Here is a 26,889-nt window from a genome sequence, read left to right as displayed (position 1 = left end):
CGGACGTTATTAGAATGTGATTTTTAATAATATTGATAAAGGATTACTCACACTATCGTTTCATGCTTGAAACTTTTTCTAATTCGTTCTAATCGCGAAATTAAAAAAGAAAAACTAAAATTAATAAATAAATTAATATCTCCCTACTTGATCACAGTAGGTTAACCAAAGTATTAAGTGCTTATTCAATCGTAATTGGTATAAACAAAATTAATGTTAAGTACTTGATTCGTTTTTTTAATTAATTTTTTATGCAAATTTATGACCCGGGTCATCAAAAAGGCCAACTTTGATACTCTTTAAAAAAACCCAAAAAGAATATCGATCTCGGAGTTTTACTCTAATGTTTATACTTATAGCTATCAACTTTAGTATTTTGAAAAAACGCGGTGAAACAAAATTGAGGTTTTTATCACACTGTGCAGTTGAATCTCTATAATATACATATAGGTAATATTATAATTAATTAAACAAAACCGCATCAAAATCCGTTGTTAAGTTTGAAAGATTGTTTTGAATTAATTAATCCAGGTGTATTCAGCGGTCAAGTTCACACATGATAAGGATAGCGTTTGACACTATAGATTACCTCTATCCGTCATAGATAAAGTCTATGATGTCGCACTTTTACCCGACTACGACGGAAAGAAGAGTATTGATTTTGGCAATATAATAATAATAACGTAATATATAATATACAAATATTAGAAATGCAAAAATCTGTCTGTCCGTTACCTCTTCATGCTTTAAAGACCGAACCGTTTTAATGAAATTTAATATAATAATAATATCTAATATCTATGGACGCTTCACACCACGTCAGTCTGGCCCCGTGCTAAGTACCTGAATGACTTGTGTTACAGGTACCAGACAACGGAAATATATTTAATACTATTATACTATACATATATTTAAGATTTTTATTATATACAAATACAAATACAAATATTTATTGGCCAAAAAACAAAAATTAACATAATATGCGATAATGGATCCCCACACTAGGCGATGCCTGTCCTGTGGGGACGAGACGAAGTTACGATAATTACATAATTTTATGTTTTTAAAATAATTACTTATATAATTACACTAAATTAAAAGTTATTTTATTGATGTTATTAGTGTGAGTGTGTGTATGCGCGAGTGCGTGTGCGTGTATGTATATCATACACATATTTAATACACATCCAGACCTGGGAACATTGAAAATTTTGTTCCGTCGGCGGGATTCGAACCCGTGACCCCCGGCTTGAGCTACCGACGCGCTCACCACTGAGCCACAGAGGTCGTCTCTGGAGATTGACAACGATTTAGGATAGTTTTTGTTGCTGAAAATCGGCGCAACGGATTTGTGGCCGTCATCTAGTACTATAGTCTATAATTTAAATACAAAAGCGTATGTTGTCTATTTGGACTCTGTAGTATGGCTTAGAGAAAGAACATAGGATAGTTTTTATTCCACAATATGTACGGTTTGCGTGGCTTGTAGGCCTCTCAAATCTTATTTCCTTGTTATTAATAAATCAAACAGCGAAAGTTCATGTTGCACTAGCGTCTAGTGTCTACTTTCCATTGCTTGGGCGAAAGTTATTGAGATGTAAGAATTGAGATCTAACTGTTCTCGGTAACCACAAAATCGAGAGTGGTTTTAGTTTATGTGGTTAATGTATGTTTTAATAATAAAATAGAATTTGTAATGTTTAAAATTATTTATCACTACAGTGATGTTTAAATAGCTATGTCCACACTGTGCACTTTCATCTTCGATTTTCGTCATCAACTTTCGTATTGGCGCATTCAATAATTGAATGCGTCAAAAAACGCCACGCCAATATTGTCATTTTTGATTTTTGAAGTTTTGGATATGGTCAGAGGGCATGCGTTGCGGGCATGCCTCACGTTCGCTATTGACTGCGCTATAACGCATGCCCCTGACGAATAGAAAAAGGCACAGTGTGGACAAAGCTATTGTATAAAATTACATAATACTAGATGTTGCAACTTGGCTAAAACGATCGTTGCGCTGAAATTCATTGCACGCGACAGCCCTACATTTTTCCGGAAACAATTTCCTTTCCCGGGAATCAAAGTTGTGGGATATGTGTGGTCGCCACAAAGGAAGATCTTCCGACCGAGCGAGGTGTTATGCTCGGTCAGGCCGAAGCCCACGTGATACATCTCAGCTGTCGTATATATACTGACGCGCTCAGAAAACTTCGATAGCGCGATGCAGAAATGTTAGGCGAATTGTGGGTACCGCCACATCACTCCCCCCCGAAGACCGGAGGTCGAATCTTAAAGTCTTGTCGCTTGAGTCGCCAATGCCAGTGAGTTCCAGTGAGTCGGAACTGTTGCAGTGTGTCCCAGTGAGTCGGAACTGTAAGCTGCTGCACGGGATCCAGTGAGTCGGATAGCTGCCGTGCGGGGCCGATGCTACGTGCTGACCAGGAGAGATGTGCTCTGCTTGCTGACCGGTCGGTGTAGTGAGAAAGCCCGATGATGCCGATGCGGAGTCGCCCAGGCCGCGGTACATTGCGGCTAGTGGACGATGTACCCGATGAGGCGATGATAGCTGGCGCGGTGCGGAGGGGCAGGGAGTGATGATGATGAAGGAGGCGTGTTCTGTCGAGGGTCACCAATGTGGGATATGTGTGGTCGCCACAAAGGAAGATCTTCCGACCGAGCGAGGTGTTATGCTCGGTCAGGCCGAAGCCCACGTGATACATCTCAGCTGTCGTATATATACTGACGCGCTCAGAAAACTTCGATAGCGCGATGCAGAAATGTTAGGCGAATTGTGGGTACCGCCACAAAGTCATGTATCTCCATGCTAAATTTTAGCAAAGAGGTGACAGATAGACAGACAGACACACTTTCGCATTTATAATATTAGTGTGGAAATATTAGGGATTTCATTTCCATATCATTAAGTATTTCCTTCTTCCAGGGGCGCGACGCATTCCAACCTGGTGATATGCGACGAGACTGGGAATGTGGTGGGTCGAGCTAGAGGCCCTGGCACCAACCACTGGATACTGGGTATAGAGGGGTGCGCCGACAGGATCATCGCCATGCTGCGAGAGGCCAAGGAAGACGCTGGTCTACCTGGTGATGTGCCTTTGGATTCCTTGGTAAGTGCCAAAGTCATCAATGTGATTATCTCGGTATAGGTACTGCATGTAAAGAGATGACAGAATATGCCGTTCTACCTGATGTGCCGTTAGTTCTTTGTTAAATGGCTTTCGCGCCTGTCAAACACGCAATCGCTTAAATAAATAAATAAAGGAGAGATAATATTATGTAGGGGTAGATATGAAGTGACATTAGCTTCCTTGGTTTACCAAGTCTTCTTTCTTTAGAGTTTGAGAAGTTTACCAAGTCTTGGTTACCATGTCTTTTTATACGTGGGAGAGCCATGCTTCGGCACGAATGGGCCGGCTCGACCGGATAAATACCACGTTCTCACAGAAAACCGGCGTGAAACAGCGCTTGCGCTGTGTTTCGCCGAGTGAGTGAGTTTACCGGAGGCCCAATCCCCTAACCCCTACCCTATTCCCTTCCCTACCCTCAACTATTCCCTTCCCTTCCCTTCCCTACCCTCCCCTATTACCCTATTCCCTCTTAAAAGGTCGGCAACGCACTTGCAGCTCTTCTGATGCTGCGAGTGTCCATGGGCGACGGAAGTTGCTTTCCATCAGGTGACCCGTTTGCTCGTTTGCCCCCTTATTTCATAAAAAAAAATGTCTTCTGCGTGTGTCAAATTCGCACCTCGTCTTAGCAAATTGCATTCTATGTTAGTAAGAAGAAGATATATATGTAGGGGTAGGTGCACTAGATGCTCGGTGTCATAGTTGCACTGTGGTCGAGCTAGAGGCCCTGGCACCAACCACTGGATACTGGGTAATGGGTGTAGAGGGGTGCGCCGATAGGATCATCGCCATGCTGAGAGAGGCTAAGGATGACGCTGGTCTGCCTGGTTATGGTGCCACTAATTCCTTGGTAAGATGTCTTCTGTGTGTGTAAAAGATCGATTATGGCAAAAAATGTGCTGGTTTATTAAGGCTTGATTACACCTACCCTACTGAGTAGATTGGCGAGATCACTCATCACAGTTATCTAAGGCTATCACTCATCACAGTTATCTATCTATTTTTGGTCAGCAATCAAGATGCATCTCGGTCGCAAGACACGGTTCAGGCTCTGTGATTGGTTGGCTGTCTAAATTTGGACCAATCACAGAGCCGAACCGCGTCTTGAGACCGGGTCGCATCTTAAATACTGACCAAAAATACGGGCCTAAGTGCTCAGTGTCGAAACTATGCTAAACGGTGGAAGATTACGATCTACTGCGGATACGAATTTTAGTGAAGCGCTGACCGCTCGCTGACCGTTGGCGTTGACACCAAAATTCGCTACGTGTTATTCAAAAACGATTCCTAGACTTTCATACGGGCCTCAGCCTCACAAACAAATCATCCCATTTTGAAGATCGTCATCTAAAACCAATTTTGGCTTCCGCTACGCGAATCTTCAGACTCAATTGTGCCAATTTATTTTCCGTTCACTAGTTTCTATCATCCAATTGGCGATTGACCCTAACCTTTGTCGGGAGGACGAGCACGACAGCTATATTTCCGTCTCAATTGCCAATTAAATTGTTTTTATGCGATAAAGAAGAGCAAAGGGTGTTGGAAGAATTTCTTTATGGGTCCAGCGATTTCGTATAGATAGGCAATCACTTGACATACGTTTCAGCATTCTTCTATAAAAATTCTGAGGGTGTCGACCGCAGCCTACTGTAGAAACTTTTTTTTTTTTTTTTTTTTTTTTTATTTATTTATTTTAGGTCGCTCAAACATCAAGGTCATTAGCGACCACTTTAGGTTTACAATATTAAATCAGATCGTAGTAGTTAATTGACTTTAGAAATGTTACAATTTTTTCAGTACTTTCAAAACACTTATTGAAACATGTAGGGAGATTAACTTTTAGACGTTCACTATTGTACATTGGACAATCAATTAACAAATGCTTAACAGAAATATCACTATCACACCTTGCACATCTGTTCTTCGCTTCTTTGGTGATGAGATGGATATGAGTTACATTAGTGTGCCCTATTCTTAATCTATTTAACACTACTTGATCTTTTCTATTATTTGGCTTTAGTTTGCTTTTTTCAAAGACTGTTTTTCTTATCTCAAATAAATTACTGTTATTATTAATTACCCAAACACTGTTCCACAGATTCTTAATTTTAAGCTTAAAATATTTTTTGAGATCATTGATACTAGAAGTAAAGTAATTGCACTGTTCAAATTTTGTAGCTTCTTTTGCTTCCCTATCGACTTCTTCGTTTCCAGGAATGCCCTGGTGACTAGGGATCCAGATTAAAACAATAGCAACATTATTATCTATTAATTGAATAAGGTTGAATTTAACTAAATTTACTAAGGGGTCTATATTGCTTACATTTAATAGTGCTTTTAAGGAAGACAATGAGTCAGAAAAAATCAAACATTTTGTTACATTTATGTCCCCTCTAATAACTTTTAGGCATTCCAGTAAAGCAACCATTTCACATGTAAATATGGATGCGTAATTAGGTAAACGGTACTTAAAACTACTATTTTCCGAAATCATTGCACAACCTGTCCTTCCCTCATAAACAGATCCGTCGGTATAATAATGTAAAAATTCCGGGTATTTAGTTGTTAATTCATTAAAAAGGTGTAAATATAAACTATCTGGGGTCGAATCACGGGGGTTTTCTTGGGCAATTTCTGTATTTATAGGAAGAACTAGTTCTTTCCACGGAGGTTGTATAGAATGTCCACGCGGAAAAACTAGGGGAAATTCAAAATTTATTTCTTTTAGGTATTTTTTAACTCTTAATCTTAGAGGTACTGGTAAGGATGGCCGTAGGTTAAACTCAATGTCTGATGCAAAATTGCTTAAAAATACAGAATTCTCGTTATTAGCTATATGTTTTGAGGCGAATGAAAGGCATAACTCTTTTCTCCTTAATGTCAGGGGCATTTCGTCTGTCTCAACTAAAATACTATTTACTGGGCTGGTCTTAAATGCTCCGAGACTCAAACGTAGACATGTATTATGACAACTCTCTAGTAGATTTAGAATGTTAGGAGAAGCTGAGTCATATATAATGGAGCCGTAGTCAATTTTTTGTCTAATTAGGGCTTTGTAAGTATTTTTAATGCATTTGCTATCCGATCCCCATCTATTAGCTGATAAGATTTTAATAACGTTCATTCTATTGTAACAGTCTGATTTTAATTGTTTTATATGTGTCACCCAATTTAATTTTTTATCGAATGTTAGTCCTAAAATTTTTAACTTGTTTTCCTCCTGAATTTTATGATTGTTTATAGTCAAGGTTACTTTATCTTTCTTAGTTTTGTGTGACATAATCATGAATTTAGTTTTTGTTTCCGAAAATTTAAACCCAGTTAATTTACACCATTCACATAATTTATTCAAGGTACTTTGCAAAAGAATTTCTGTAGGTTTAAGATCATTACCACTACAAAATATTGTTAAATCGTCGGCAAAAAGACAACCTTTCACAGGCTTTTTAACGATTGTTAGAATTTCATTAATTGAAATCAAAAAAAGAATAACGCTGAGTACAGATCCTGTCGGGAGTCCATTATCTGTACAGAGGGGATCAGATAGGATCCCTTCAACTTTTACCCTGATAGTTCTATTAGATAAAAAATTTTTGATGAAAGCAAGAATATTACCTTTTATATTCATTTTTTCTAGAAGCAAAATAACTCTGTGCTTCCACACCATTTCATATGCCTTTTCCAAATCTAGGGCAACAACAATAACCTTATTATTATTGGCAAAAGAGTTTAATATATCATTTTCTAAATATGCTAAGTGATCAAGAGTAGACCTAAACTGTCTAAATCCAAATTGGAATGGGGAAATTAATTTATTCTGTTCCAGGTACCATCTTAATCTATTACTAACTATTTTTTCAAACAATTTACATAAATTACAGGTAAGAGATATTGGACGATAATTCGATGTCATGGTAGGGGTTTTACCTGGTTTGGGGATAGGTATAACAATGGCCTCTCTCCACTGGTCTGGGAAAACTTGATGAATCCAAATATAGTTGTAAATATCTAGGAGGCGATTTAGAGCTAAAAGAGGAATTCTCTTTATTAAAGTATTTGAGATGTTATCAGGTCCTGGACTAGAGTCACCTAGGCGTTTTATTATCAACTTTAATTCCTGCATAGTTAAATTTTGATTAATTGGATTACTGTTATCTTGTAAATTAAAAATTGTGTGATTTTCCTCTACAAAGTTTTTGTGTTGGCGGAAATTTAGATTGTAATTATTGGAACTTGAGTTCTCTGCAAAAGCTGATACTAATAATTGTGCATTTACATTCGGATCACAGCTAAGTTCTCCGTCATTGGTTTTTAAAATTATAGGTTGTTTTTTCCTTTTAAATCCGTTAATAGAGTTAATTTTTTGCCAAACAATTCCTAAAGGAGTATAACTATTAATTGACGAAATAAAATTTTCCCAACTTGCCTTCCTACTTTCTTTAAATATCTTGCGACATCTAGCCCTCTTCTTACGAAATTCTATTTTCAATAATTCTTCTACGCGTTTATCTTCTAGGCTACAAAGCTCCTTTTTATCTTGATTTGATTTTTTCTTTTTATTATATAATCTGTAAGCTTTTTTTGACTCCTTAAGAGACTTATAACATTCCTCATTCCACCATGGCACTTGTTTCTTTTTAATATTCGCGCTGGACTTAGGTATATATTTTTCGGCTGACTCGAGTATAATTTGATTAAATTGATCGACTAATTTATTTATACAGAAAATCGGAGATAAGTTTAAATTGATGTTAGGTAATTTACTAATTTCCCGCTCTATTTGAATGCTAAAATTTGTCCAGTCAGCATTTTTGTACTTCCAATATTGGTTACTAGTTTGTAAATTTGAGTTTAATTCTATTTCTAAAGTAATCGTAATCGGAAAATGATCACTATCGTAAAGAAATTTAAGTGCATTCCATTCGAAATAACTTGATATACTTCGTGAAGCAAATGTTAGGTCAATACTGCTAGTGTGACCATTACTACTATTAAAGTGTGTAGGTTGTTGATTATTAAGTAAAATTATATTATCATGTAAGTCCAGCCAGTTAGCAATTATTTTACCTCTCTGATCACAGCGTTTTGAACCCCAATAAAAATGATGACTATTAAAGTCCCCTAACAAAACGAAGGGAATCGGAAGCTGGGCAACTAAATCGTTCAAATCCTTATCACTAAAGGAACAGCTATTGGGCAAATATACATTACAGATAGTAATAGCCAGTGGAAACTTAATTCTTATAGCAATTACTTCGAGTCGACTAATAATGTTAATTTGTTCTGGTAAAGTGTAGGGTTTTATGTATGTAGCTACTCCTCCACTAGCTATACTGCCGTGCGTGCGATTTTTGTAAAAACATTCATAATCTTTTATCTTAGCGCAATAATTATTTTTAAAGTTAGTTTCCTGTAAGCAAAAACATAACGGGTTTAAATCATTTACAAGTAATTTTATGTTTTCAAATCTAGCGTGAAACCCATTAACATTCCATTGCAAAAATTTCATTACAAACAACAAAGGTATACAATAAAGATTTAAAGTTAAGAAATGTGTAAAACTAAAGAAATGTGTAAAAATAAATATTAGGTAGTGAATCGATTAATATCTTGAAGTTTCCGAGATAATCTTGCGCATCTGTTTTTAAGGTTCTTATTCAATTTAGGGTGTAGGTATAGACACATATTAATTAACTCTGGGATGTTATCTGTATAGTCCTTAATGATATCCTGAATATTTTGTTTGTTCCGAGAGACGTCTAAAAGACTTATAAATTGTTCTAAATTAAGGGGGAAAACAGTATCAGAATTTATCATCTCAAATTTTATGTCCTTCCAAACTTGTTCCTCAGTTCTGTTGTCAAGGGTTTTCTTCTTCTTTTTTATTGACTTGACTGGCAATTCTTCTTCCTGGGAGATGTTGCTGTCTGTATCAATGGTACATTCGCTCAATGACTGACTATCCTCTATAATGATCTGTTCTGTTTGAATAATATCTGACTGTGATGGTTCCGTGGTAGTGTTTGAACGAATCCGCTTAACGCCTTTATTTAGTTCTAGTTGGCATGTAATAGTCTGGGGCTTAGAAAATTCTATAGGTGGGTAATTTGAGATGTCATTATATTCTTGTGTGGAATTGTTATTAACTTGGGGTGAACGCTTATTATTTTGAGGACAGTGATTAGATAAATGACCCATGTTATTACACACAAAACATTTCATGGAATCATTCGTAATATAGATCCAGTAGTTTGTATCTTCATAATTAATTTGCATCGAGTCAGGTAATCGTTTTTCATCCTCCGGAGACACATAAAGCTGGCGACGAAAACTCATAATATGTGAAAAACCAGGGTCAGGAATTCCTACTCTCATGAATGTGATCGGTGACAAGATCTTAATATTTATTTCATTGAATTTTTCCACTATCAATTCGTGGGGTATAATGGGGCAAACATTCGACAGAACAATTCGCTTATTCCTTGTAATTAAAGGTCTAATTTCAAGTAGGTTGTCCTTGACTTTAACTTTTTTAATCACGTCGACTAACTCATCAGCTGTTTGCTTGGAATCTAAATACACACATATTCTTGAATTGGCTATGCGAGAAATAAAGCGGATCGACGTTGGTTTGGTTACGGTGGAGAGAGATAGCAGATAATCACGAAGCGTCATTCCATCAATAGACTCTAAAACAATAGCTTGATCTTTCTTCGGGTAGGTTGTTTTTGATGTTACATTGGCGTAGCTAATGGTGGGGGTCCCTGCAGGTTCTTCCATAGTTAATATGGGAGCTCCTGTTGCCAGGAGCGCCCTCAAGAATGTAAGTTATACTGTAGGTAACTAGTACGAACACTTTAACTTAATAACAAACAAATATTACTCGTGGCGACAGCGCATTTATCGAATACCGATAAGACGCGTGAACCGAACGGCTGTTGCACGGTAACTGAAGAAACTTTGTTAGCGCGATTCAGGATTTAGATTTTAGCGCTGTTTGGCCCGTTAAAATTTGTAACTTTTTTAATTTCATTTGTCTGTTTTCGTGTCAGTTCACTTTGTAACGTCCCTTTTAAAAATGCATCGCATCTTCTAGTTGGGGTTATTGTCATGAACTCCTTCCGAATGAACGCTAGGATAAGATGATTTGACAAGCAAATTATTTTCTAGAACTATCTTTTTTTCAGGGTCTGACGCTATCGGGGTGCGAGCAGGACAGCAGCAACGCAGATTTGGCTGCGTGCGTGAAAGACAAGGATAGCTGCTCAGCGCGAGAGATCTATGTTGGATCCGATACAGCTGGATCCTTGTTCACTGGCGCGCCGAATGGAGGAATGGTGGTTATAGCTGGTGAGTCAGCTATGTATGTATAATAATAATATTAGCTAACACACCGGTTTCGGTGACGGTGGCCGGTTTCATTGAAACCAGGCCAGCTACGCAGGAGTAATTTTATAGTGCCCAAGTGTGTGCGCAGTACACAAGAGCTCTCTCTATTCCTTTTCTCTCATAACCCAGTGGGACCGAAGACCGACACGACCGGCGAGAGATCAGGCGCAGGACCGACTTTTTACATGCCCAACCGACGCCTGGATCATCTTACTTGTCAGACAATCAGGTGATGAGCCTGCATTGTCCTAACCAAACTTGGAAATAAAATGTTTCCAACGCGGGAATCGAACCCACGTCCTCCGAGTCAAGAGCCGCGCTCTATACAACTAGACCACGGAGGCGTTTATTTATATGTATGTATAGTCCAGTCGCGGCATGTCCCTTTAACACGAGAAAATACATCAAACCTGTCTATGTCAAGCCAACGCTAAGGGCCCTTCCACACGACGTTTTTTTACGCTCGTTAGTATCGATACAAACCCTCCCTAACGCATTGAGCATATCGAGCCAACGAAAACTCGTTGAGCGCTCAGCAAACGGAAGGAAGCCGACACGTTTCAAACATTATATCTGCCAAAACGCGATGAAAACACACATAAGACGAGCGCTGTATCGTATCAGAAACGCGCGTCGTCAGTGCGCAAAAAATACGTCGTGTGAAAAGGCCCTAAATGCATTCTGATTGGTCAAAACTCAAATCTCTAAGGGTCAATTCTGACCGCAACGCGACGAGACGAGGCGCGGCGCGGCTAGGATTTGACAGATTTCAATTGCGCGAGACGTCTTGCGAATCTGTCAAATCCATATAAATTTAGAAATGCATCTACGCGTCGCGTTGCGGCCTCAATCAACCCTAAATCAGTCGTTTGACACACGTTAAGTTAATGCTTCGTTCTTCGTTTATCGCGCAAAAACCGATTATTATTTTTACTCCTAGTCCTAAGTACACTGTCTACTAAACTAAAGTAACTATCCTATTGTCCTTTGTTAGGACTACCTTTTTTTTAAAACGTCGTCCGCCATAAACACATTTTAACTTTGTCTCTTTTATTCGGAAGTTTTTACTTCCGATGCGACCGAAGATCCTTGGAGCTAATCACCGAAATTCAATATTTATAACCAATTACTTATATAATATTATGTGTAGAAATCCAGTTTGTCGGGGTCAGCTATTTAAATACTAAAACCGATATTAAGTATATGAAGTGTTTATTAGCGTTTTTTATCCTTTTAACACTTGGCATCTAAGATGAAAAGCTATACGTACGCAATAATTATTTTAAGACTGCTAAGTGCAAGGTTTTGGCAATATCTACTTGTCGTTAAGAATTTGGCCACTAGAGCGAAGCAACATTGCTCCCTTGTGCGTAGTCCGAACGACGACGTATACAGTGTGTAACAAAAATAAGTCATAATACTTTAGGGTGTGTACATGTTCCTTGTAGAGAGTTCACTGTGAAAGTAGCAGCTCTGAGAGACGAATTTTTTTTTTACTTTTATATGGGCAAGAGCCCGAGCGTCACGAGTTTCCCCATACAAAAGTGAAAAAAATTTGGTCTTTTAGCGCTGCTACTTTCACAGTGAACTCTCTACAAGGAACACGTACACACCCTAAAGTATTATCGCTTATTTTTGTTATACCCTGTAGAAACGCAATGCATCGGCATTCGCTCCAACTTGCTTTCTTTCTGACCAGGTATTTTTTAAAAGCCAAAAAATTCAAAGATGCCATTAAAACATGCAATATCTTCGCTTTCGATCTTGTAATTTTCTTTTCAACTTTTCGAACTCATATAATTATCTTCAAAGGCCGAAAACTTCCAACCATTCAATATCTTCCCTTTCGATCTAGATTCTAGACTCTAGTATGTTTCCAAAGGCCAAAAACCCCGATCTTCCGGCCTTATGTGCCCCTGAGCCGCCCTCATTCCCCGCCCTATATCAGATAACCTCCAGTGACCTCTGATAACTCGAGTGTTTTGCACATGGCCTAGATTGCAAAAACAGGGGCCCACATCGATGCTAAAAGCTCTAAAGGTCAGCTCACACCGCAACGTGACGAGATGTAGCAGCGCTGAAAAGTAACTTTTTTTTAAGTTCTCGCGCGTTGCGAAAGGGGGATAAACGGGCCAAGTGCGAATTGGACTCGCCCATGAAGGCTTCCGCAGCAGCAATAAGTTTAATTTCTATGAAATTTAAAGGTTTTTGATTTATTCTTGTATTTCAGTTGATTTAAAGAAATTTAAATTAAGGTTTACCGTTTATGACGCGCGGACTTATAAAAAAACTACTTACTAGATCTCGTTCAAACCAATTTTCGTTGGTAGTTTTTATGTAATTTACAAATTTTTTAGAATTATCATGAACTTTAGAAGTTAGAGGGGGGGGGGGGGACACTAATTTTTCCACTTTGGAAGAGTCTCTCTCGCAAACTATTAAGGTTAGAAAATAATTATATTAGAAACCTCAATATGATTTTTGAAGACCTATCCATAGATACCCCACACGCATTAGGTTAGATGAAAAAAAAAATTTTGTTTCAGTTGTACCTATGGGGACCCCTAAAACTTTTAATAATATTTTTACCATTTTTGTATCAAAATCTTAATGCGGCTTACAGACTACATCTACTTACCAAGTTTCAATAGCCTAGCTCTTATAGTTTGGGAGAAAAGTGGCTGTGATATACGGACGGGCAGACAGACAGACAGACAGACATGACGAATCTATAAGAGTTTCGTGTTTTGCAAAAACTTTTCCTGTTTTTACATTGGCTCACTGCCTTCTTTACCATCTGAAAAACAATTAGTTTGTAAACAAGCGCTCGCGCCAACAATCTGTCAAATATTAATTACGCGTTATCGCCGATAGCATATCAGCTGTTTGCATATCCGACGCGTGGATCATGCTATATTGTTGTTGTACACAAATTGAAGTGTTATAAACCCAGGATAAAAAATCCCAGATTTGCAAACAACTTAAAATTGTTGAATAATCCATACTTAGGTTGGGTTGCACCAGAGGCGTGGTTAAAGTTAAAGTTATGGTTATAGTCAAGGCATATTTAACTTTAACCTTAACTTTGACCGGAGAAATTGACAGATGACAGCTGGTCCAACAAGGTTATAAATGAACGTGGGCGGGGGCGCTGCTGGTAAAGGAGAACTGTCAAAAATGGCGTTTTTGTATGATGACAGCGTTAGTTCCTTTTTTTCGCCACGTGCATTTAAAACCTTGTCGAGCTCTATGGTTATGGTTAAATATGGCGTCTTGATGGCGTCCATTTTTAACTTTAACCAAAGATTTGACATTTTGCATTGTAGTTAAAGTTAGTTGGTGCAACGCAACCTTAATGAGTTATGACTTATATGCTACCTATAACTACGACTTGAACAAGTTTGGTCGCTTGTTCAAGTCGTAGTTATAGGTAGAATACTCATCCACAGAGGAAAGGAGTAGTAATTAATGAATATAGTGGAAAAAGTGCACGTAGTATTTTATTACACGTAGTATTTTATTTGTGCTTTTTCCACCAGTACCATGATGTATTGCAGGCACAGGATCGAACGCGCTGCTTCGGACAGCGGATGGACAGCAGTACGGCTGCGGCGGTTGGGGTTACCTGCTCGGAGACGAGGGAGGTGGTACGTATACCTTTAGGATAGAGAAGTTGATTCGTAGGCAGATGGGAGACCTACTTAATTTAGGGTCAATTTAGGCCGCAACGTGACGCGTACATTTCTAAATTTGTGTGGATTTGACATTTGCACGATATCTCATGCTCAACTCATGTCAAATTCATACAAAATAGATCTACGCGTCGCGTTGACTCAGCAGACAAGAGAAGACATAGAAAAGTTTTTGTAGCCAAAAAATGTACGGTTCTCTCTCGACAGAGGTATATCGGGGTAAGGTAGAGTAAACGACGAGACGTCCCGCGAATCTGCCAAATCCATATTATACATTTAGAAATGCATCTACGCGTCGCGTTGCGGTCTGAATTGACCCTTATAGAATCCATAAACGTGATTGGTCCGTGAAATTGAACGGTAATTTTTTTTCTTTCTTATTTTACTTATTACTCTCTTATGTGAAATGTTTATCTTCCAGCGTACTGGATCTCCCACTCCGCCGTCAAAACAGTCTTCGACGATGAAGACGGTCTACGCCGCGCGCCGCACCGCACCGCGCGAGTATGGGCTGCCATTAGAGAACACTTCAAGTGCGAGAACCGCGCCGACCTGCTGCCGCACGCGTATAAACACTTCGACAAGTCACAGTTCGCAGGTAAATGTGATAAGTGGTACAGAATAAGGAAAAAAATGAGGGGGGGAGGGGGGTCATAAATGTGTAATTTTCTCGTCTTACTATGTCGAAATAAGAAAAACACAGTGCCGCACCGCACGATTGTCGTGTGCTGCCGCCTATAGTTCAGCACATTCTCTTAGGGTGGGTTGCACCAACTTACTTTAACTATAACTTTAACTACAATGCAAAATGTCAAATCTTTGGTTAAAGTTAAAAATGGAAGCCATCAAGACGCCATATTTAACCATAACCATAGAGCTCGACAAGGCTTGCATGCACGTGGCGAAAAAAGGAACTAACGCTGTCATCATACAAAAACACAATTTTTGACAGTTCTCCTTTACCAGCAGCGCCCCCGCCCGCGTTCTTATAAAGCCTTGTCGGACCAGCAACGTCTTCTGTCAAATTCTGTGGTCAAAGTTAAGGTTAAAGTTAAATTAGCCTTAACTATAACCATAACTTTGACCATAACTTTAACCACGCCTCTGGTGCAACCCAACCTTATATAATAAAGTGCTGGCAACTGTGGTCACAATTCCGTTTTTGAAAACACGAGTCCACCAGGTGGCGCTTTGTATAAGTCTGCCAACCTAGCAGCAAATAAAATATCGAAAATATCTATAATTCCAGAACTTTGGTTAAATCATATGCAATCTTCGTCGTTCTTCATATACGTAGACGGAAAGGCAAGATATTCAGGGCGAGCGAAGCGAGCCCTAGTATATTTCACAACCTGAACTTTTGTGGTATATACAGTATACATGCCTATTGATTTGTGCTTTAACATAGTAATTTTTATTTATATGTAGATGTGTTATCATCGGTCAGTCAAGGACTCAAGGTGTGACGACGCGAGCCCTTACAAAGCTCGGCTTTTAGCTAGTTAACAAATAGCCACAAGGCGCAGCAACTAAAAAATAATAAATCCTATTCTTTCAGGTCTCACCCTCAAGCTGTCACAATTGGCCATCGAAGGCGACGCCCTAGCTCAGCACCTCTTCGGGCTAGCGGGCGCCGCCCTGGCATCCCATATCGCCGCCCTAGCCGAGAAGGTGAAGGGCCAGAACGGTTCCCGGGACAGTATAAGGGTGGTCTGCGTAGGTTCAGTGTGGAAGAGCTGGCCGATCATGAAGCATAGCGCGTTGAAGCACTTGGCTATGAGACGGGTCAGTTAATTGGCTTACTAAGAGCGTATCTGTGACAGGGTTTATTGGAGGAGGTGAATTAAAAATATATACTAAAGGTACAATTCCGTGCATCGCGACAGCCGTAAGCCGCGCGTCTGTCAAAGTTAGAAACGGTACCATACATTTTCATACAATGACTATTGTCGCGCGCGGCTTGTATACGACTGTCGCGATGCACGGAATTGTACCTTTAATGGCTAAAAATGATGAACGTTATATTTTTCCGAGATAAAAACTTTGCTTTGACCTATGTGTATGTGTTACTACTTCACCTTATAATTTCAGGTGAAAACCAACTTGGAATTAGTCAGGCTACGGGTTTCAAGTGCTATGGGGGCCGCTTGGCTCGCGGCCCGACACATCGGTTTCAATTTACCGAGAGACGACTCGGCCTTCTGCGAAGTATTCTACAAGTATACCCCAGAAATTAACGGTAAAATAAGCAACGGTAAAGCCGAGAACGGCTTAGCCGAATACCACTGCGGCTGCGAGGATTGGACGCACTTTTAATGGCTAAGTTTAATGGTTAATATAAGCGACGGTAAAATCGAGGACTTAGACGAAATCTACTGGTAAATGGCTAAGTTGAAATAAAAATTTGTGGGACCAATTTATTGTTGTAATACATCACATAATTTGACAGTTGTGGCTATATATAAAATTGTTGCTATACAGACGTGATTGTTACACAGTCAATGTACCATCGAGGAAATTGATTCCTAGGCAGTTGACAAACCGATGTCATTTGGTCGGATCATGTCAATTCAATGTTAATTGTGATCTGTCGGCAGGGTTTGACGTAACTCGACCAAACTACGTAGGTCACCCATCTGCCTTTAGTAGCTCTACCATGAGTTTAATGCTATAGTATTTATCGATACTCGATACCGACTACGTAAATATTTAGTATGGCGATTTCAGTTCCGCAAGTGACCGCTAGAGGCGCTGTAAAATTTGCCATACTAAAAATTTACGTAGTCGGTATCGAGTATCGACAAATACTATAGCTTTAAACTCATGGTAGGGCTGCTGATAGACTTTACCTTTGACTGATCTACACTTGAAAAGTAATAAAAGACAAGGACAATATTATATTTTATAACTAAGTATAACATATGTATACAATACAGTGAGGATATTTTTATTTGTAAAGGGTAAATAAATAGCAGTCTTTTGATTTTTGTTTTATCTGTAGTAGGGAATATAACGCAAAGCAGAGGGCGCAGCAGCTGCACGCGTCATATCAGAATTTTGACAGAAATGTTGTCAAACAAAACTATTTTGTTTACTGTCTACGCTGGTGATGACTGATGCCTCTAGCATGAAAACATTGCAGTAATATCATATTATATTGAATACAATTTTATACCTCTAGTCCAGGGCTTCCCAAACTAATATGTACTGTGACTCCCTTGGGACTTTGCCATTTCTTTACGACTCCCCTCAGCCTAGCCCCCAAAAATACTTTTTAATTTTAGAACTAGCCTACCCAAAATAGGTTATCATAAAACACTATTTGGACAATATTGTTATTAGGAAATAATGATCTAATTTTAGAACTAGCCTACCCAAAATAGTTTATCATAAAACACTATTTGGACAATATTGTAATTAGTAAAGTAACATAAATAATGACCAAATCTAAACACAAGCATAAAAAATATTAATGAAAGATATTAAAGCCAGCAAGGCTGGCTAATGTGAAGGATGCACTTGCTTTTCTGAGCATAGCTTCTGAAACTGATTTGGTTGTGTTGACATGCGACGCCCCTGGGACAATGTTGCTACGCCCCGGGGCGTCGCGACGCTCAGTTTGGGAAGCCCTGCTCTAGTCTATATTATGTAGGGGGTTTAAGTAATGTATTGTATTCTTGTTTTGATCATTTTACTATCATTAATATAATATTATCTGTACAAAGCATGCATATTTAAAATGATAAGAGGGATTAGTGTATCAAAGAGAACAATAACTTTTATTGTCTCGATATTTACAGTCTGTCACAAAATGTTTATTTTACATTATATTATCATTTTATTTGTGTGCACTTTCCGACAGTTTGCAATTATTTAATATTATATTCTATGACGGTTTCAATATTATCATGTTGATAACAGCAAATAAATAGCTAGCTTGTATATATTATAATACCTCCTTGCTAGTAAAACGAGTTACATAATAAATAGGCTTTTCAATGTTTTGTCTGTCGGGCTATACGAACATATCAAACAAATTAAAACATATAGTCTGTCAAGAAAGTGAAGAAATTAAAAAGTGGCAACATTGTAGTGTCATCCCTTTTTTCTTAGATTGATTTGAAAGGGGTGACACTACGATGTTGCCACTTTTTAATTTCTTCACTTTCTTGACAGACGGTAGCTTGTGCATCAATTGTCTGTTGCGCAGTTATAAAAAAATGTTTAAGCCGTTGGATAAGAGCTAAGTTATCATTTATCAATAATAGATCTGACAATATGAGTACTTTTACTCACTAAAAATGTATAACTTTAATATATTTAATATTATTTATAGTATTTGATAAAGTTTCGGACATCGATGTATAGTATAATATGTAGACAATGTATGTAATATATTGTAGTTAATGCATAATATAAGGGATTATTTTATGAAGTGAAAAGCTAAGAAGCATATTATCTTATGGTACCTATATCTATATGATAAATACACTGACCTCTATAATACACGATAAATATGATAGTACTTTAAGAATCGAATCGAGCTAATTTTATTGTCTTTTCCAATTTTGCCGCTATCTTTGAAGTAAACTATCTATTCTTTAGTTGACAGTTTCTATCCTAGAAATGATGCGCCTTACGACGAGCAACGATCATTTAAGCTGTAATTTTAATTATGTATGTATTCTAGTCTTATATGTTTTGATCTGATGTATCTATCGAAATATTACACACCATTTAATGGTGTGTGTATAAAAAGTTTGACAAGGCAATGTGTATAATTCGTGGTCAAAGCTCGCTTCGACCACAAAAATCAAAATATAGTTTTACATCTTACTAATAATAATATTTATACAGCGTTATCGTTCAAGAGTTGCTGTCCTTACCATATATGACTTTTCCGACGTGCCAGACTTAGACAAGATCTTGTGTTGGCTGTATAACTAGTGTTATTAGAAAGGCGTAACAATTATTACTATTGGGACTAAGATTTTTATATACTTAGCTAATATAAAATAGTTCCTATAATACCTTAAAGTTAAACATGCAAACTTCCGTTTAGCTATAATAATCATTATGAATAAGTAATATTATCTTTGCTATAGATCATACTAGTAACAAGACCATTGTGTTAGTAGTGCTCGGTAATATTTTAAATTGAAGGATTATAATATGAAATCATAATATTATGCCGACTTACCGAGCACTATTAACAACATGTTACTTGGCCGCTCTGTACATAGTTTTAAGTTTTAATTATATTATCCATACAAATAAATATACAGTTATTCGAGAAGTTTTTTGTGTTTACCTCAAGCCCTGCAAGAAATAGCTAAAGAAGATGCTTAAATATTAGCGGCAGCCTTCGCATAGTTTGTGTTATAATAATTACTTACTTGATTAAAATATAATAGAAACCTTTTAAAGTCACCATGTATTTCTGAAAGCTGCCAAAATTTTAAACGTATGGATAAAAATTGAATATAATATTGATGGAGTTACTCCTTAGAGCTTTAAAATTGGTTTAATACCAATTTAAACCATTAATGCTCTAAGAGTAATTAGTCCATTAATTTCTACTAGCATAAAGATTATTTTCATAATATTGTACTTACAGCAAAATAATAATTGTACTTACTTAGAAATTCACTCAAAAATACTCAAAATAAACATGTTACTGCTATATGTAACGTCGTTTATTACTAATACGATTCAAAATATAGGTATTGAATAAGAACATGGCTAATATTACCTTTTTTAATCGGTTAAATCTATTAGCGGCTATTTTTAAGCCTTACCATAAATAAGATGGTCCTCACTAGTTCTGACATAACTACAAACTGTCAAGTCGTCATTTTTTTTTTTTTTTTTTTTTTTAATATAATGGCACTTCGGCTATAACCATGGCCAGTGTCGAGTATAATATTATGGCGGTAAAACAATATTCTATAATACAATTTTTTATATATTATCGTCAGGTCAGTCAGGTCTAAAGTCTAGTCAAAGTCTAAGTATAAAGTCAATACAGTCAAGAAGTCAAGTCGGTCGATTCAGTAAAGTGGTAGGACGCTTTACTGAAACTTTTGATGGAGTTTTGGAGGGAACACAAAAGAGCACGTTTCTGGTTATTACATCACTCTCCCACACTTGTGCACGATAACGAATATTTAATGGTTAATATCCTACCAATATTACACATTAAAAACCCAGATAACACAATTTTAGGAAAATAATATAAAAACACAACATCACTCTTTCACATTCTCCCAAAAAACCAAGTCGTCATTTTCTGTCAAACGGAAGTCAAATCACAAATGTCTTATGTCATTTTCAGTTTGTAAATTGCAAAAATGTCAGCTGTTCGGAGTGTTTATAAATTTTTATCAAGTAAAAACATTTTAAATGCAAATTCTAGAAGTTTGTCCCGGTTGGCACAGTTTAGAGAACATTATAACAATCACAAAGAGTCCAAAAACAACTATATTTTCGGCGGCATCTTGGTCGCTACTGGTGTGATAGGTTATGCCAGCTATAGAAGTAGGCTCCAAGCGGCTACTCCGATCGATTTGAAAGGCAGAAGAGAGAAATTCAACTTCATAGCTGATGTAGTAGCGGTCGCGGCGCCCGCAGTAGTGTATATAGAGATAAAAGACTCCAGAAGAATAAATTTATTAACCGGAGAAGCGGTGACACTGTCAAATGGTTCTGGTTTCATCGTGGATCCAGATGGTTTGATTTTAACCAACGCTCATGTGGTTGTGAACAAACCAAATGCGGCTATACAGGTTAAGCTTATGGTAAGTGACTTGTCTATGTTGAAATCATTACTTGACCCTTGCATCAGCTGTAAGTATAAAAAAATTTAACAGCTGTGTAGTAATTACACAAAATAATACATTTTAAGGTTAATTCTTAACTGCTGAAGGTATATGGATATTTTATTGCCTGTGAAATTACCTTTCTTTTGAATACAAAGAATGATTTCAGTGGTACAGGCCATCGGAATACGCATTGCAAGATCTTCCCTGTATTAATAATTATATGGAAGACCTGTGCTCTCGTGTGGATGTGTTCGATCCTTTACCTAAATCATACTTCATTTAAATTTTCTAGTTTTTATACTTCACAGTAAGTTTGGTTCACCAAATATACATGATGAATTTTCATTCACTGTCCATTTTGAAATCTTTATTATAGAGCTCTATTGACTTAAACAACTTTTTCTTACTTGAACAATTTCAGGATGGTTCGACCCACGAGGCGTTTGTAGAGAGCTCTGACCAGGTGTCAGACTTGGCAACCTTACGGATACCCGTCAGAAACCTGCCCACTGTCAAACTGGGGTCTTCCGCTGACTTGAAGCCTGGCGAGTGGGTTTGTATTTTATTTGTAAAGTGTAGTTGTTTGGTAGCTGTTGTGTTCTGATTGCTTTAACATCAAATATTAATGAGTTAGTGCCAGTTCCAACACTATTTTGTAAAGGAAAAACGAAGAACATTGAATATGGAATAAATTGTCTAAAGGCAATAATAATATTATACAGACTAACAGACTAGTTTTATGCATTCTCATGTGAGTCTGGTCAGGTTAGCTAGCGTCCTTTTGCTGTGTCTTACCAGAAACCCTAATTTTTTCCATGCTGATTGCAGGTAGTAGCGATGGGTAGTCCACTCTCGCTCAGTAACACAGTGACAGCTGGAGTCGTCAGCTCCACACAGAGAGGGAGTCAAGAGTTGGGATTACATGGTAAAAGTCCATAGTTTTTAACCATTGGTCATTTAGTCAAAATAAAATAGACAATATTAAGTTTATTATTGTTTTTTAATTTTTCAGGCAAAGACATGGTGTATATTCAAACAGATGCTCCTATAACATTTGGCAACAGCGGCGGTCCACTGGTGAATCTGGACGGGGAAGCAATAGGTATCAACAGTATGAAGGTTGTACCGGGGATATCCTTTGCCATACCTATTGATTATGTCAAGGAATTTTTGAAGAAAGGTAAACCTTTAATAATCTTTTTTATGTATTTATTTATGCATGAGGCATTTATGTGCAGGGTGTGACATAAAAAAGTGATACTACTTTAAGATGACTAATTTCTTTTTATTCTTTTATGGGCTAATTCATGATGTTTGGGCAAATGTTTGGTTCTTTGTTTCTCAAAGAAACATAGAAGTCTAAAGTTGTTTCAGTGCTGCTATTTTCATAATAAACTGTACAATGGACAGTGGACACACTCTTTTTCTATTTTTGATACTTAGTTCTCTGTTTTATCACTTCTTTATTTTTCACCCTGTTTTGACAGACAATAGAGAGATGATTTTTATCTTCTTAAATCTTAATGACATAAATGTAAGGAAAAACTTTAACCCATAAATCTCCAAGCGGCAGCCGGCTGCCGCATAACAATTGAAAATCTATTGTGTCTGCGATACCCACAATGGAGGTGTTAAGCATAATTTTTTATTTAATAATTATTTTTCAGCGTCATCAAAAACCCAGCCCGTATCGAAGAGATATCTCGGTATAACGATGCTGTCCCTCACACCGCACATGCTTATGGAGCTCAAGATGAGGAACCCGGAGATGTCTGACATTCAGCATGGGATATTGGTGTGGAAGGTCATTGTTGGATCACCGGCGTACAAGTGAGCTGAATTATGTATCATAACATTACTAGATGTTTCCAGATAACTCATTTATCAGTAGGGACCAATATACTGGATTATTTTTTCACCAGTACAATAAATCAACATACCTACGTAATAGTTGTCAAAAATAAAAAATACTAGCGATTTTTTTACTACCCCTTTGGAACAAAAAGAAACAAAAATATCAAGCCCTGGACTTGTCTGCTAAACTTAAAAAATGTAGATGTATTACGCATTTGAGGCGACTCGTGCGCTGTCCCCGCGCCGGCCGATCGCTTACCCCACCCCGCCGCCCCCTACCTCATGCACCCGTTGTCGCCTTGTAATTAATGCGCCCAATCTAATAAGATTGGATAAAGGATAAATTAATTGAATAGAAAAAAAAAATAGTGAAATATACTCTATTATCGATACCAATGACGTGGTAAAATTTATTGTACTGGTGAAAAAATAATCCTGTATTTTAAAATGATAAAAACTATTTTATGTCATTTTGGTGACTGAAAGTATATAGATATGTTATCAAAATTGGTCCAATTTGAACTGAAGAGATTACAGACAGACTACTAAGACACGCTTTCGCATTCATTACGTTAATATGGATAGCTACGAAAAAAATAATCGGCCCAGTGCGAGTCGAACTCGCGCACGAAGGGTTCCGTACCTTTATAGAGCAAAAATAGGCCAACATTTTTTTTTGTATGAGAGCCCCCCATGTTTTTTATTTTATTTAAATATTATTATTTATTATTAAAGTAGACATATAACTAAGACCTTTACGTAAATTTTAAGTGCCTAGCTGTTGCCATTATTAATTACTTGCAAAAAAATAACGTTTGTTGTATGGGAGCCCCCTTTAAATATTAATTTTATTTTGTTTTTAGTATTTGTTGTAATAGCGACAACAGAAATACACAATCTGTGAAAATTTCAGAAGTCTAGCTATAGCGGTTATTGAGTTACAGCCTGGAGATAGACAGAGAGACGGACAGACATCGAAGTCTCAGTAATAGGGTCTCGTTTTTACCCTTTGGGTACGGAACCCTAAAAAGAAGTTTTAGTTTTGTCCTCTATTTAGCCACTTGTCTAACATATCATACAAGGAAAAAACATTGTATACTAAACTGTAACTTTATTATAAATTCTATATATTTATCCATACGTATGTTAAAAGTAAGTGTGAAATCGAGTATCTGAAGCCTGAACCGTTGAACTGATTTCAATTAAATGGTATGACGTCTCCAAACATAATGTAAAACTTTACGTTAGCAAGGGAAACAAATATCTTAGGTGAATTTTTCTTTCAGTGCCGGTCTACAACCAGGAGATATAGTCACAACTATAAATGGTGCTCCAGTATACAGCGCGGGGGATATCTACGCGGCGTTAGAGTCGACGAAAGGAAAGCTAATATTCGGTATCACTAGAGGCAACGTCAAAACTAACATCATCATAACACCAGAACAACACTAGCTGTACATTGTACAATGTTCTAGAAAAGTAAGAATATAAGAGCATTATACTAGAATTAAACCCTGTTTTCCGATTGCAGCACTAGAGCACATTTTTTCATTTGAAGCTACAGCAACGCTTCTCACAATGAATAACTCTAAGGTTGGGTTGCACCAGAGGCGTGGTTAAAGTTAAAGTTATGGTTATAGTAAAGGCTAAATTTAACTTTAACCTTAACTTTGACCGGAGAATTGACAGATGACAGCTGGTCCAACGAGGTTATAAATGAACGTGGGCGGGGGCGCTGCTGGTAAAGGAGAACTGTCAAAAATGGCGTTTTTGTATGATGACAGCACACTAACCTCTATAGAGGTCAGTGTGACAGCGTAACAATAACAGTTCCTTTTTTCGCCACGTGCATTTAAAACCTTGTCGAGCTCTATGGTTATGGTTAAATATGGCGTCTTGATGGCGTCCATTTTTAACTGTAACCAAAGATTTGACATTTTGCATTGTAGTTAAAGTTACAATTATAGTTAGTTGGTGCAACCCAACCTAAAAAAACTCATTTACTTTACAACTAAGCATTAGTAAACTTAGAATTGTGCGCCACTGAGTCCCATTATGCTCTGCAATTGGAAAAAGAGAAACATTGTTGCATTTTTGTAAATATCCACCTGCTTGTATTTTTTTTTATTATACATTCAATTATACGCCACGAATTTTTGCCGTCTTGCTTTGTTAAACGTAGGTACATAATTTTTAACAAAATAAAATTATAAACATAGACTGAATAAAAAATGTCTAATATCTGTTAAATGAATGCTTGCCAAGGGATGTTTTTTACAAACATACCTATTGTACGATAATGTTACTGTTATAATAAAAATCTGTACATAATATTCACTTTTTACTTTATTTATTACTCGATGATGCCCGCAAGAAACGCAGAGAAATTCCTTGAAACTTTTAAATTCATAATTATAAGTTGTATTTAAACTGTTTTGCATATTACCATAACAAATGAAAACATGAAAAATATAGACATGACAAGTTAGATCTCTTTCTCTTTATTTGAAATTATTTTGTAGGTATATAAGTATTTTTTTTTTCAAACTACCCACTAATTGGGTTTATTTTTTGCAGTCTCACCTCTTGGCTGTTTCCACTGACCTCATTATACAAGTACCCTGGACTTGTGATACCCACGGCCCACCTGTTTTTTGTGCCTATTTGAAGCGGAATCAGCGCCCCCAATGCGGTGGAAGAGAACAAAATGACGTTTGAAAGTCGCCATATTGGCGCTGATAGCAGTAGTGAGAGTGTTTGGAACTACTAGTGATGACAACTGTTGTTGTTGGTTGTGGTAAAGTCAGATTTAGTTCTCTTCCACCGCATTGGGGGCGCTGATTCCGCTTCAAATAGGCACAAAAAACAGCAGTCATTTCAAATAAGTCCAGCGTACTTGTATAATGGAGGCCAGTGGCTGTTATGTAAACGCTCCTTAGTTTGACTACCCACAATATATATTTTTTTAACATACTACCCACTAATGAGTTTCTTTTTTGTAGTCTCACCTCTTGGCTGTTTCCGTGTTCCTAGTACAACAAAAATAAATTTTGCGGGTAGTTAAACGCTCCTTAGTTTGACTACCTGCATAATATTTTTTTAACAAACTACCCACTTATAAGATTTTTTGTAGTATTACCTCTTTGCTGTTTCTGTGTTCCTAGTACTTTTTGTCATTTTTTGAAGTTATGTTCAGTAATTTTTCTGTGTAATTATTATTTTAATGGTAGTCCGAGCGTTTGACTACCCGCAAAATATTTTTTTACCTACCCACTTAGAATTTTTTTGTAGTCCCACTTCTTGGCTGTTTCTGGTTAAAAGTTTGACTACCCGCAAAGTATTTTTAATAAACTACCCACTTAGGATTTTTTCTTACTAAGACTGCACTTACATGAAAATTACAAAATGAAAAGTTGATACGATTACGTTTGTCAGTTTAATAAAATTTTCCTTTCGGAATAAATATAATAAAACCAGAGAATATGCGATAACATCATATTTTATTATAATTTATAACACCTATGATAATAATTTATATACATCCATTACATAAAACGAGTATATCATAATAATATCGTGATCTTTTATTTATTATAACGGTGGTAATAAAGTTTGCCACAATGATTATACATATTTTGTTAAGAAACGTTGGGAAGAGCGTTGAGTCAACAATAAAATTGATTCATAAAGCGGGCTCCACACTCGCGGCGCGAAAGCCCGCGAACCACGAGTGTGGAGGGTTTCGCGTTCGCGCTTCGCGGCTTTCCACGTCCGGTGTCGGTTTTTTGGCCCGCGACAAAGGGCTCGCGAAGCGCGAACGCGAACATCATCCACAATCGCTTATATTCGCTGCCGCACACAATGTCAGAGCAGCAGCAACAGTGACTTCGTCCATTTTACTCAAATGCGTGAACGTAAATGTAGAGTGTAGAAGACCGTATTTGTTCGCGTCCTGTTCACGGCGCGTTGCATCCGTGAATCGCG

At 37.4% G+C, this 26,889-nt stretch overlaps 1 protein-coding gene across 1 annotated transcript in view; it reads left to right on the top strand.

Annotated features, from left to right (window-relative positions):
* The window catches only part of LOC121737846, a 32,131-nt gene extending 7,600 nt beyond the window's left edge, over positions 1 to 24,531 (top strand). Inside the window, exons 2-13 of the mRNA XM_042129579.1 lie at positions 2,948 to 3,131; positions 10,337 to 10,499; positions 14,096 to 14,185; positions 14,652 to 14,828; positions 15,789 to 16,015; positions 16,322 to 16,523; positions 20,738 to 21,027; positions 21,473 to 21,604; positions 21,880 to 21,976; positions 22,064 to 22,231; positions 22,719 to 22,881; positions 24,192 to 24,531. Coding sequence (XP_041985513.1) covers positions 2,948 to 3,131; positions 10,337 to 10,499; positions 14,096 to 14,185; positions 14,652 to 14,828; positions 15,789 to 16,015; positions 16,322 to 16,523; positions 20,738 to 21,027; positions 21,473 to 21,604; positions 21,880 to 21,976; positions 22,064 to 22,231; positions 22,719 to 22,881; positions 24,192 to 24,357 — 2,059 coding nt within the window. The 3' untranslated portion in view covers positions 24,358 to 24,531. The remainder of the gene's footprint in view (positions 1 to 2,947; positions 3,132 to 10,336; positions 10,500 to 14,095; positions 14,186 to 14,651; positions 14,829 to 15,788; positions 16,016 to 16,321; positions 16,524 to 20,737; positions 21,028 to 21,472; positions 21,605 to 21,879; positions 21,977 to 22,063; positions 22,232 to 22,718; positions 22,882 to 24,191) is intronic.
* The last annotated feature ends 2,358 nt before the right edge of the window (positions 24,532 to 26,889 follow it).

The sequence above is a fragment of the Aricia agestis genome, chromosome 21, assembly GCF_905147365.1.
Source record: "Aricia agestis chromosome 21, ilAriAges1.1, whole genome shotgun sequence".
Classification (NCBI taxonomy): domain Eukaryota; kingdom Metazoa; phylum Arthropoda; class Insecta; order Lepidoptera; family Lycaenidae; genus Aricia; species Aricia agestis.
Note: the sequence above shows the minus strand (reverse complement) of the source record. Positions and strands in the feature narration are given on the sequence as shown.